General features: G+C 31.9%; 1 protein-coding gene across 1 annotated transcript; it reads left to right on the top strand.

Annotated features, from left to right (window-relative positions):
• Positions 1-238: 238 nt before the first annotated feature.
• On the top strand, positions 239-8,341 carry LOC139503224 (neurocan core protein-like). The gene is made up of 8 exons (XM_071292985.1): positions 239-315; positions 2,885-2,952; positions 3,568-3,696; positions 4,449-4,634; positions 5,179-5,258; positions 5,960-6,071; positions 6,468-6,696; positions 8,245-8,341. The coding sequence occupies exons 2-7, from the start codon at positions 2,889-2,891 to the stop codon at positions 6,530-6,532; spliced, it is 636 nt and encodes a 211-aa protein (XP_071149086.1). The 5' UTR covers positions 239-315; positions 2,885-2,888; the 3' UTR covers positions 6,533-6,696; positions 8,245-8,341.
• Positions 8,342-14,446: the final 6,105 nt, after the last annotated feature.

The following is a 14,446-nucleotide window of genomic DNA, read 5'->3' on the forward strand; positions in this document are numbered from 1 at the left end:
TGAAAAACAACCACTCCTGATGTAAAGAAAAGTTCTGAATTCAGATGGTAGTTCATTATTTCTATCAAATTTAGGAAATTAATGCATTTATATTCAACACAAAAAAAGTTAAAGCATTATTTTATTTACAATATTAAAATTCTGAAAGAACTTTTTTACATACATGTATTTTTCCGTGTTGGTTGCATATGTTGCTTACATATTTCTATTGATTTATGTTTTTATTTACAAGTAGATTTTCGTGTATATATTAAGTGTAGGAAATTGATAGAATTTGCTTAGTTTGTATCACCAACTTTTGGGACAGTTTTAATTGTAAGTATAGATGTTTTTTTCGCAATAAATACTATATTATGGAAATTGTTTGATGCAATGTTTGGTTAAGTACATCGTTAGTCGTTGTAGCCATTTCAGGATTAAAATTTATAGATTTTCTAAGTTTTTTTAAAAGGCAGTGGCTAAGGGGGCTATTTTACCATGTTTACCGGCTCCGGCAAAAAAGCCTCCTTGGCGCTTTTTTACAGGTTCTTGCAAAATAGTGTGTTATTTTGCCGGTCTAGATTAAGTTTATAAATCAAGAAAATAAAGAATAAAAAAAAAATAGAAAAATTAAACTTTATTTAGAATATCTCTTAAAAAATATGTCTTCTGTTACACAATTTTGTTTTTTCAAATGTGCATATTGAAAAATGTATATGATAAGCTATTAGGTTTAAAATAAAAAGTAACATTCAACAACGTCAAAATGTGTTTTAAGTGTTACAAAACCATTGCATTGCTCCAGAACACAATTGTTAATGATGTTAACCGTAAAAACGAAGTCGGTGATATATCTTTATTTTTCATCATTATAATGTTTATATTTTTTTAATCTATGGAGAAGTAATAAAAAAATTGTGATTCAAGACAAAATTTAGAAGGTTTTTCGTCAATTTGGTAACCATTCAGTCAGTAATATTTCAAATGATAAATGAGATAAATGCATATTTTTGTTCGATTTTCAGTTGAAGTTCATGAAGCCAAAGTTGTATGCAAATGTTTTACTGAAATCTGTGACATAACCCATTTACTGTATAATAAGCTAACGCCTAGTCCCTAGCAGTAAGTCTATTGCCTAAATAATGTTAGGCATTACTCTTATATCCTATTGAATTTAAACTTAAATCCTGAAAACTATGTCCAATCATTAATGTTAATGAAAATGGAAATGAAAAACTAAAATTTAATAAAAAGAAATTTATTCAAAGTTAGAAAATATTTTGTACATAATAAAATCATAAGAAATGAAGTTTCCAAAACCTGCTGAAGCTCTTCATTATATTCATATGAGTCGAACTTTAATTGAAGTTTGTTTGATAACAAAAATTCTGTGTTTAAATAACTTCAATAAAATTTGTATTTCAAATAGTCCGATTAAAAAGCCGTAGCAAGACCGGCAAAATAGCAACACTCTATAAAGATAGTTATTTTGCCGGAGTCGGTAAAATAGCCCCTAAGAAGATATATTGCCGGAGCCGGCAATATATCCACTGCCTTTTTTTAAAACGAGAGGGTATTTCACGGCTACAATGTCTTTAAAAAGATACCATAACTGTAAATTGACCATTCGAAGGTCAGCTTTCTGAGGTTTGATATTGCTTTTTTTTTCTTTTTTCTAAATCAAAGTGCCTCATTGTCTAGGTTTGGGGAATTTAATGTTTAATTATAGTTTAATTTTAGTATAAAGCATTGCGTATCATTCCCAGAAAACTTTTAAGAACATATATTGAGGTCTTGTCTTTTCTCTGCATTGTTTTTGTTGTTTTTGTTTTTTACGATTGTGTTTATTAATGATTTCCCCCTTGGTATCCTCTCTATAATTAAGGTATACCCCGATTCGTTTCGTATATTTTGTTAATAAATTTGTTAACAATAGATAAAAGACCAAAATTAAAAGAAATGAATATCCTCGCTATCCCTAGAAAGACTTTGAAATCCTGAATTTTTGCAAAATTTTCAAAATTTGAAATTTGACCTTTTGGTGACCTTTCAAAGGAAGTTTAAGGATCAACGATAGCATAATTATTAGTACCGTCCTGGTTCATATTATTGATAAAACCATACCAGAATGCCTACAAAATATTCCTTTAATGGATGTCAAAGGCCTATTTTATCAAACATAGCATGTTTTTAACCTTTTATCTTGATAGAAATTCTATTTTTAGTAACAGACCTTTATAAGGAAAATCCTTGAACTTTTTGAAGAAAAAAATAAGTCTGAAATCATTACACTAGACCTTCCTTGTAATAGAATATGAAGATGATCTTGTAACCTTGGTTCTGGATGACTTTGCAAGGATTTATCTGAGACAGGCACTTAAGAAAAGTGACTTCAATGTTCTTTCTGACAAGTGTGTATTTTTAAATTGTATTTTAAAAGATTTTAACATGCCGTTGAAAATGTCAATAAATAAGATGAACTTGTTTTATTATACCAAAACACAACATATTTTTGTTCCTGTTTAGATTAAAAAAAAACGGAATTCAAATTATATAATTTTCGTCTGCTGCGGTGCTTCTTCCTTGATTTTTATGTGTGACGTCTTGACGTTGAGTTATTTTGGACCGGAACGGCTTGAATCTAAATCTAAATTTAGCAAGATTTTTAATATTGACCGTCAATACAAATATCAATGGAAAAATAGCGTCATTATACTTAAAATTAGAAAACAAGGCTTTAGATATATATATACTTGAAATAACATTTGAAACACGTGATCATAAAAACCAATGAAAAAAGTAGAATGCTACACCATATGTAATATTATGTAATTAGTGTATTACATGCAACATGGAGAATGTAAATATTGTATAATATGTAATATGGAGAATTTAAATTTTTCAGCACCATGTTTAATTTTTGTCACGTGATTGTTATTATCCTCAGCATTTACCATGTATCGAACGCAAGACGTAAGTTTTCTTTTAAATATTATATATATGAAAATTGGCTCACAATGCATTTAAATAACCAACACTTACTTGGATTTTTAATGTTAAGGTTATTGTGCTATAATAATTATTGTGAAAAGCGTTCCAGATGCAAAAAGTAAAATCACAAAAATACTGAACTCCGAGGAAAATTCAAAACGGAAAGTCATTAATCAAATTGCAAAATCATATGACAAAACACTTCAAACGAATGGACAACAACTTCTACAGTTTCGATTTTAGTAATGTTTTCAGTGGCTTAGGCATATATATTAATCATAACATATACGAATGTATCCATTCGATTATTTTTCAAACCAAATATATTTTCTTTAAAGGTTAGCGAGAAACAATTATTCAAATGTTTGTTTGCGTGTCTCATTATTATTTTTTAAACATATGGTTTATTCACACTTTATAACTAATTTTCTGTTTCACTTTATTGTCGTACGAAACAGATTTAAATTTTAAGCATGAAAATTATCGTGCTTTCTCACTCTCCATGACACTATTTTCTCATAGTGCAAAAATGCTTAGTCAGAAATACCAAAAGTCGCATGACATATATATTTCATTATATACAATTGAACTTTTAAGAACTCACCCGTCAATGTATGGCCAACAAGGGAAGATGCAGCAGCAAAACAGGCTCATCATGTGCTAGCGTGTTCGGATCTGGGTGGACGGGAAAAGGGAAATGTTGTAGGAACAAACCATGTTGCGTATGTTAGTATACTTATTTGAGGTCATTTTATTGCTTAGAACATTTAGAAACTGAGTGATATGACGCTAACCATGTCAGTGTTCCTGCTCAAATTCCTGTATTTCAACACACTTTGATGTAAACTCCAATGCTTGACTTTTTTTTATACCAGACATATTTCTTACCATTGGATGTTTGTATTGACGTTGTCTCTTTAATTATCATATAGCAAGTTGTTCAAAATGTGTATTTTAATCTGACGTCTAATGCGCTATTACAGTCATTTTTAATTGACGTTAAAACACCAACTTATAGAATATCAGTAAATTCTTATGTTTAGATGAACAGTTTCTTCAAAATTTTAATAGAAGACGAAATAAATAAAAACGTTATAATGAAATATCAGATTCATTTTTTTGTTTTTCGTTGATGTTGATATTTCATCAACTTCATTGTTTTCTCTGAAAATTATGTCAAAGCACTATAAGACAATTTTGCTGTAACGCACCTTTATTTTGTCGTATCGGACATATCTCTTTAGAAGGATTGTTTCTCTCTAATTTTGAATGGCAGAAATAATTGAAGATGTTTTTCCCTTGAAAAAGGACATGGTAATCAGAATTGATATTAGGTATAACGATTCTGATGTTTGCTTCGAACAAAAAAATTTGAAAAAAGTCAGTTTAAATTTATATAATTGAATAGATGATAAAATGTTTTGTTGTTGTTCTATTAATAGAAACTATCTCGTTTAAACTAAAGAACATGTTTTCAGTTCATTGTGACGATATCCAGCAGGATCAGCTTCAAAACGGGCAAACAGTTAATATTACCGGAACAGAGGTCGGTGACACTGCAACTTTTTCTTGCAAAGCAGGATATGTTTTTCTTGGAAACCAATCTATAGAAAAGAAATGCCAAGAAACAGGATGGAGTGGAGGTGTCATCCAAACATGCGTTGGTATGGACAACATTGATTATATTCTTACGTTTGATGACTGTTGTTTGTTTAAGGTGGTACCTAACACTACAGGAAGATAACTCTGTAAAGTCAGCTTAACGTTTTAATTATGTTGAGTTGTAAAAGGAATATTAAGCACTGTTTAAAATTGGTGTCAGTCAAACTGCTATATAACCAGTGTATTTTCTGACAAAACGGTTGGTTAAAAATTTTTGAAATTTGTATATTTTTGTTAAAGGGTCAAAGTAAATACTTTTTCTAAATTTGATGAAAATTAAACGGGCCAAATAAATTTTAGTGAAAGTGTTGGGTACCACCTTAATATATAAGTACAATATGTTTCCCTTTAGAAAGTCAAATAAAATGTTAAATAAAACCACTAAAAGAAAACTATATAAAACATTAGTTCAATTTCAATTTCAATGTTGTTTTAAATTGGTTCAGATGAGAATGCATAGTTCACGTTCTTACATAATATCCTCAAATAAGATCTTAACGGGGTCATTGACTTATGCAAATAACGCTGTAATCTTGATTATTGCAGGTTGTCCAGAAACGGTTATTAATTTCCGCGGAACAACTTACAAGTTTAACTGTGGTGACTTTAGATTCGACCAAGCTGAGGTATTCTTTTAGCATTAAATTACTGTTGAATTTTGTAGATTAAAAACTACTTGCATTTAAAAAAATATATATATATTACACATTGTTAGCATAGAAATACTTGCGACAGTCTTATTTTTCCTTTGGTTCGATAATAGTGGACACACACACATATTTAAAATATCTACTTATACTTCAAAGAATAATGACTCAAAAAATGAAAACCACCCATTAACGTATACCAATATGATTTTGTACATGCCAACTTAGAACAAAGAGAACCGTGGTGTAGTGGTTAGTTCATCGGACAACTAACACAAAGGTTCCTGGTTCGATCCCCGTTCCGGGACGAAAATGTTTCCAAACTTTAATATACCAGATGTGCATTTTGACCATTTCTGAGGTTTTTTCAGTTATGCCTGGGATCAAAATGATAAAAGATCCGAAACCCCATACAAACGCTGATACGCTTGTATAGCAAAAAAAAACCAGAAATACAATAAAGCCTAACTCGAACAAACAGTCAAAGATATGCATGCATTCATTAATTCCAAATTATTTGACTTTTTTATCGTGTATAAGCAGATTGTATTATTTATTCATAAGTGTACGTGATAGAAGAGATGGTACCAATCAATGTGTTTTATCAGAAACACATGTTATACTACGATTATTGGATTTCTACATATATGTAGTCGTTTAACTAGGATTACCTTTTGTAGGCTTTTTGCAAAAACCAAGGTGGAAATATCACAAGTATAGAAACTGAAGAGGAAAACAGTTTCTTAAAGCATATAATTACACTAATAAAATCTGCTGGAGGCGCTTCGGCGAGTAAGACACTTTAACATTTCTTTAAGACTTGAAGAATATGCAAGGTTATTACTGTGTCATACGCAATTTTGTTTGTGTAATTCAAAGACGCTTGGAGAAAATTTATTATATCTAAAATTGATGTGTTGAAATGCATGCACTACGCCAGGAATACAACAGTTGTTTCCTATTCGTTTGATGTGTTTGAGCTTTTGATTTTGCCATTTGATAAGGGACTTATACAAAATCAAAGTTCGCTATTTTTTATTTTAATTTTATTTCTATTTTTGAAGCTTAACGCTCCTATGTTATGATATTTTTTATTTTGAATTTATTCATAGACGATGCATTATGATTTTATAACGTTACATATAGAAAAAAAACTATGCGTATATATTTGTTTATATCTTTTGGCAGATAACTGGTGGATAGGTTTTACAGACATTAAGACAGAAGGTTCATTTGAATGGATCTCTGGTTAACCTGTGACATACACGGACTGGTTTCAAGGACCACCGCCTGAACCTAATGGTGAGACTTGGAACAATGCACAAGCGGACTGTGTTATGATGAGGTACAGTTATGGATTTCAATGGACAGATGATTATTGTGGATTTATTGATGGCCACGCAATTTGTGAACTATGGTAACTATTCAAATACTTTAATCATTTGGTGTAGTGTGATGCATGTAAACATGAAATGCAATTTGTTTTTCCACTGATCAGCCATAATTGAAACATGACCGTTAAAGCCTATCGACTAAATAATATGTAGAAAAGCCGTTCGTTCGATTAAAATGTTTTTAAAAGTGAAATCGTAAGAGACAAGCACATGTTGAGGTAAGGCATCGTTATATATTTCCTGATATAGAATGATCTTATACTTTGCCGAAAATGTAGCTTTTACCTTACTTAAAAAAACAAACTAAGAACAAATTAGGGGTCACCATATCCTTGTTAAGTTATGCACAGTTGTATAAATGTAAATATATTATATGACAAAAAAACACCTTATTTTTAAAAAACAAAACAAATTATCTTTGAGATTGAATATTCTAAAATAGTATGTGATGATAGGTTAAATGATATGCTCGAAGAAACTACAAAGTAAACATGAACATTTGTTTAACATTCCTTTACAACATATTAGAGTTATCCTCTTTAAGATAAAGTTGAAATTTTATGTCAACAAAACGACATGTATATGTTTGAAGAGTGCCAAGAAGGCAATACATAAAAAAATTGATTTTATAAACGTTGATTGCCAATCTATCATAAAGTTTGCATATTTAAGCATTGATATAAACCGATTTTGAACTTCTACAATATATTCTACAATCCGAGATGGTTAATTATAATTTACCTTAACTATGTTGTGTCTTGTGTACTATTATTTTTCTGTTTGTCTTTTTCTAGCCATGGCGTTGTCAGTTTAGTTCCGATCTATGAGTTTGACTGTCCCTTTGTTATCTTTCGTTCCTCTTTTAGTTCCGATCTATGAGTTTGACTGTCCCTTTGGTATCTTTCGTCCCTCTTTTAAAAGAGAGGTAAAAGATACAAAGGGGAATTCAAACTCATAAGTCGAATATAAACTTACAAAGCCAAGATTAAAAAAGGTCAAAATACCAACAATATTTTTTGGCAACATTAGTTTACTGGTGTTCAACAAACGATGATGGATACACGTCCATGAGACGAAAATCAAACCAACTTCCAAGCAAGAACCGAAGCTCATAAACTCGACAATTAAACGCAGGACTTCGGTAAAGTTCGGAGAGCCAACAACCTTGCTTCGGCCGCCTGAATATGAAAAAGATTATTACTGACACAATTATTCACTTGCAAACTGGATTGATATACAAAGAGTATATAATCTAAGTTTTGAAACCAACTATTTGACACACGAAAGAACAAACAAGATATGTTAAGGTTATTTTTGCCTTAAATAGTTAAATACTCGAAAATGTGTATATGTTAAAATATCAGTATTGTTATTATAGTGCTCTCAATAAAAAAAAGGATTCGGATATGTCTGGAAACCTCCGACACCTTGTTTTATTCTAAAGTGCCTTTTGAAATTGAGCAAAATTAATAAATGTATTTCTTTGTAAGTCGTTACCTATGTGTCAATGTATCAAACATACAAGAAACAATTTTTACTCTTGCCAGTAATGACTTCTTGAAATTTTGTAGATCACATTTATTTATCAAAGACAGATCACAGATCCAACACTGAGGAAAGGCATTTCGGCGTTATCTGTCTTTATAATAAAACAGTGTGAAAAAATTATTTGTATTATAGCATTGTTATATGTCCCCCTCCCCCTAAAATCAACATCCATTAAAAAATAAAATACAATAAAACAACGACAGAATTGTACAATCAAGACACCAGTTTCTTCGTTCCACATAGAAAAAACGACCATAAATGTATGCTACTTCCAGCATGTAGTTAAAAGTCTTCTGTGTTGTACAATACAAATTTGGTAAAACGAACAGCAAGAACAAATGTATTAAGTATGATATTGTGTTTATTTTTAGTTTTAAGGTCCTCAATGCTCTTCAACTTAATTTTTACCTGTTTGGTTTTTTACAACTGATTTTATTTGAGCGTCACTGATGAGTCTTTTGTCGACGAAACGCGCGTCTGGCGTTCTAAATTATAATACTGGTACGTTTGACCGCTGGGTCGATGCCACTGCTGATGGACGTTTCCACCCCGAGAGCATCAACAGCCCAGGAGTCAGCACTTCGGTGTTGACATGAATATCAATTATATAGTCATTTTTATAAATCATATTTGGTTTAACTGTTTTATTGTATAAATTTCGAAATTTGTATAATTTAATCAAAGTAGATTAGTAAGATTCATTTAAAATGATAATCATACTGATGAAGGATTTATGTTATTCGAAATATTTATAGATAATTACATTAATCGTTTCCTTTTATTTGTTATTGGTGTTGTTTTGTACACTTTTTATGCGTTTATACCATCATACTAAAGCGAATTTACTCCTCGGAATTCAAACTTAACTATCGTTTGGGACAACTAAAAACACAGCTGAAATCAAGAGGATATAAAACTAAAAACATCAAAGACGCTTTTGATAAAGCCAAAGACAAAGATCGAGCTAGCCTCATGGAATACAAAGATAAGACGACCCGTGCAGATGGAATTCCGTTTGTTGTAACCTTCCATCCCGATTTGACAAACCTTTTATCTACTATCCGAAAGCACTGGCGTCTTATTGAAAATGACTCTCCCTTAAAAGAAATTTTTCCATCACCTCCTGTTATTGCCTATCGCAGACCCAAAAATCTCAAATTAAAGGTCAAAGATTAACAACATATGGCATTCTTGACCTCGAAATACATTTTAAAGAAACAAATTCTTATCTGTTTCTGCACAGAAATAGCTGTCACTCACAACATGTATTCAGAGGATTTATTAAAGGTGAAGCAATACGGCAAATTAGAAATACAAGTGACCATAACAAATTAATAAACAATCTTACTAATTTCAAAGTGAAATTATTAGACAGGGGTAATGATAACGTTGAAATAGATGATAGTATTACTGATGCTTTATCAATTGACCGTACGGATTTATTACAACAAAACAAATCTAAAGAGAAGCAAAGTATTCCGTTAGTTTTAATAACTAAATATAATCCATATATACGTAAAATAAAGAAACGTATAATGAAACACTGGCATGTATTACAGTTTGACGAAGACTGTGTACAAATATTCAATACAGCACTAATAGTTGCGTATAGCAAACATAAAAGTATTGGAGATATGCTTAGTAGATCAAAGTTAAAGACTTTAACATAAAATTGACAGTTGGACCCCTGATGATGGTAGATCTGTCATAATAACTAGATATATTGAAGAAGAATTGAATTTAAATATATCAATCTAAACATGAATAATTTTCATATTTGATTATATTCAAATAATGCATCTGAAAATGACCATCCCAAGCTTAACTACCGAAACACGAAATTACTTGTGTCGGGTCCAATCAGCAATATGGGATGCGTGGTTGCATGGGTGTTTTGTTATAACAAAATAAACGCATATGTATTCAACACAAAAACCTGATCGGACATCAAGTTTAGTAAAATAATGAGCGTTCGATAATTGGGGCAGAATATCCTCTAATGTTCGTATCGGATAGTGCGGACACTGAATCGCAGAATTCAGATCTTTCGGGTCTAGGCATACCCTTAGCTTTCCATTAGGTTTTTCGACAACGACAAGGGAATAAACCCAAGGTGTTGGGCTGTTTACTTTACAAATAATGTCTGCGTTCACCATGCGATCTAATTCGGACTTTAAACGACCACGTAACGCTACAGGAACGCGCCGTGGGGGATTTACAACTGGGGGTACCTCCGAATCAATGTGTATTGTTGCCTTGCCTCTAACAAGACCGACACATTTGAAAAAATCTGAATAATCTTTTAACACTGACGACTTAGTCATTGGGTCAGAGTCAGAAGTACACGTCGATTTAGTGCTGTATACCAGTTTTATCAATTCATAATCCAAGCAAGACTGCATGCCTAATATTGGTGGGGAATTAGTATCTAGACAATAGAATTCTAATTTACTATTAACAGAACCATGTTAACAAAGGAGACAACAGACGCCAAGTGAGGGCAGGGCATTACAATTATAAGTAGTCAAGATACGAGGGGACTTTTTGAGAGTGCCATTGAATTTGAGACTTTCAAATATATGTTTAGGCAAAATATTCACTTGAGAACCAGTGTCAAGCTTAAACTTAATTGGTTTTGAACAAACATTAATTGTAGCAAAAGCTTGATCTCTCTTTACCTTATTCTTATCATTAATGAAGGTATTATGTTCATTTATACAATCAATAAAAAAACTCGTGGTCACTGTCACTATCTGTGTCTAGTACTACTTCGTCTACCTTTAGTTTGGATCTCCAAACTTGGGCAAAATGATTCCACTTTCGGCAACTGTTGCACTACTTTCCTTTAGCCAGACATTTTTCGTGTTTGGAGTGTCTTCTCTCACAATTTCCACATCCGTGATGTAAAGAATAACGATGGGGTTCGACTTTAACTCGATTTTGGTTCACTGGACCCGTCCTAGTTCGGTCAGAGGTCTTGTGGTTCTTCCTAGATGAGGCACTGTTATACTGCGAGTATCTCGGAAGATTTAATTCGTGTACGACTGTTGACGGTTCTAAATTTTTCATCCCCTTTAATTGTCCTTGACTATACTCATACTATACATCGTCTTCACTTAATTGCCATGTGTTATAAATATCTCTTCCTTGTTCACCAACCCACAATAGCAGATAAGTAATTTTTACCTTCTCGTGTTTTCGGCGAGCAGTCCATCGAGGATAAGTCCCATGTGTTGTTTAAATTTTTTCAAAGTATCAACTAAATTTGTTGAATCCCAGTTCATCTGAGGCTATGGTACCCATTAAGATTCATTTCCCGTATTTATCTGATATCATCTAATATACTCTGGGGCCGTATATGGCGATAATAAGAATGACAAAATAAGCAGCAGCCTGTTCATTTGTATTCCACACGAATAATGATACAAATGATATATGGGGTTTACATAAATCATATCAGACTGATACCAAAGGGAAGTAACTCAAAGAAAGTAAATCAAAGTACGTAAAGTACTATATAACAATAATGTTACAAATACGACGTTTATCGGCATCTTGTCGAGTCGTATATAGTATTTCTATTTTGACGGAACATACTTCCGGAAGGGAGACAATTCGAAATGATAATATGGAAGACTCCATTTCGGCTGAAGGGGTATTATAGGTAACTTTTACGATGTGGAATTCATTTATTTTAATTTAAATCATGCATATGATTTAAAAATATGCAACAACAATAATCCTCAATAGCAGACAGACATAGAAAGAATCTCATGAGTTTCAAATTAATCAATGAAGCGGGGAATCCAGAGCAACCACTCAATCTGATATCCCTTGAAATCAGAAAAACTATACGCATTAATACATAAACAAACCGCGACTTGCGATTTGGAACAAGAACGTTTATTAAATATTATGATGAATGGTTCTCCATTTCTTTATGAGAATACAGCATCAAATATCAGTTTCATAACGGTAAAATATAGAAGGATTCACTTCAGTTCTTATGACAGAAATAGAATTGTCGGAATTCAGAGAACTCTCGCATTTATCAAAAGTGGGGAATTCCCTCTGACGTGTTTCTAAATTTATAAAACACTAAATATAAATACCGTCTAATTCTGATTTTCCGTGTTGTTAAAACCACGCATTTAAGTCCAGGGAAATATCACACATGAAGATTATGAGAAGAACATTACAGGAAAGTTCAATACTTTTGCTTGTTTTTACCTTGTAAAGCAAGACAATCATAAGAATCTGAGATGTTGCTGAATGTTTAGAATAAAATTAATGACGTGAGGGAATGTAGCATCAGTCAACGGTAAAAGTCTACAGATTGATTGAAAGCAATCGTACCCCAAAAATGAGGACATGACGATGGTTGTTTATTCCTATCTCACCAGATACTTTGTCTAGTGAGACAATGTACTGTATTAGGCTTTGTCAGTGCAATGCCACAGAAAGAACAGTTTACTGTGTAATGATTATATGAAGTAAACATGCAGGTGAACAATGCATGTGTTTAGGGATGTTTGCTTGTCAGTTCAGTTCAGTTCAGTTTCTTGTATATTCCTCCATTAATTGTGGAGCACTACCCAAAGGGTATAGTTTTGGCAACTATGTACACCTTAAAACATAGGGAAACAATTAATTATATACAGATGACTGAATTTGGTTATAATAATCACTAAATAATAGATATCATAATTAATTCATAGGATTGTCATCATAAATTTGTATAAGATATAAAATAATTCATATGTGCTGGGGTGTGTGAAAATGTTAAGAAACAATTGCATACATTTACAAATAAGAATTAAAATGGTCTCATATTAAAATTACTCATAATTATTAGTTAAGAGGGCTGCTTTGCTCATTGTTGAAGGCCGTACATTTACCTATAATTGTAAATGTTTGTGTCATTTTGGTGTTTTGTGGATAGTTGTCTCATTGGCAACTAGTTACCATTAAGTTGGGAGCCATCTCTGTGGGCCCCGCTGTCAATAACGTGGGGTAAATAAGTTGTATGGATAATCTGATATGAAGCATTATTTGAAGTTATTACATAGTCTCATGTGTGATTTTATTCTGAGATTTTAAGTTAAAACTGATAAATATTCTCAAATTACTTTCATAGTATAATAGTGATATGACTGCATAATTCCTCTCTTTAAACTTTATCCGCTTTGCCTCCTTATTATATACATGTGTGAATTGAAATAAAAATTCACACAGTTAAAGCTTATTTGACGAAAATAATCAAAATGATACTGTGAAAGTTATGAAACTTGTTCGTTGACCATTTTTACAAGTAGTATTTATTTAAAGTTTAAAATTTATTTGAAAATAATATAAACTTTCCCAAAAAAAAATATTCAACAACATTGAAATTCTAAAGAAGGCCTTTGACCTTCAGTCAAGGGTTCTACTTGTACAAGTTAATTTTATTTACTTGAACAAGTAAAAAAAAATATACACATATAAGGCCATACCATAAGTTTAGTCTTAGAGGCATGGTTTTTTTATTAGTTGTTTGTGGCTTTGAACTAGCTGTCAGATAACTGCGAGTACTCTCAGATCTATTCATTGTGTCTTTCTGTGTCGGGATTCCGACAGCCCATTTGTCCGACAGCCCATTGGTCCGACAACCCATTAGTTCGACAACCCAATAGTCCGACAACCCATTGCTCCGACAGCCCAATACTCCGCCTACTCATTGCTCCGACAACCCATAAGTCCGACACTTTTCAAGTCAAATATCAGCTTAGGGTATCAGGGTAAAATAAAATTTGTCTGTCTGTATATTATTACGTTTATGTAATAACAGATTTTAAGAAATAACTACGTATATATTACATAAGACTAAGATAGTTCGAATACTTTCTATATACTCAATTCGAAATCTGTATATATACAGAATAGAACAGAAAAGAATATTTCATTTTCCAAATTACAGAGTATTAAGAGCATATATATAAATCAAGACCAACCAGTGATGGTGCGAGCTACTGACGATACCCCGCTTAAATATTTCGGTAAATAGCCGAAAGTTGTTGATTTGTGAATCTGAAAAGCACCAGACAGTATAACGGACTTATATAAACATTGAAACCAAATTTCAGACAACTCTCCATCCAAATAACAATTTACAAAAGTAAACCAATATAGGTCAATGTTTACCCATACACACAAGACAGATGCATAGTCGGAATAATGGGTTGTCGG

Source organism: Mytilus edulis, chromosome 14, assembly GCF_963676685.1.
Source record: "Mytilus edulis chromosome 14, xbMytEdul2.2, whole genome shotgun sequence".
Taxonomy (NCBI): Eukaryota; Metazoa; Mollusca; class Bivalvia; order Mytilida; family Mytilidae; genus Mytilus; species Mytilus edulis.

Bases quoted from the DNA above. Each gene is read 5' to 3' on its own strand.
- LOC139503224 (XM_071292985.1), top strand. From the start codon at position 2,889: ATGTTTAATTTTTGTCACGTGATTGTTATTATCCTCAGCATTTACCAT. The intron at 3,697-4,448 runs GTTAGTATACTT...ACATGTTTTCAG, and splicing joins GAACAAACCATGTTGCGTAT to TTCATTGTGACGATATCCAG. The intron at 4,635-5,178 runs GTATGGACAACA...TGATTATTGCAG, and splicing joins TGTCATCCAAACATGCGTTG to GTTGTCCAGAAACGGTTATT.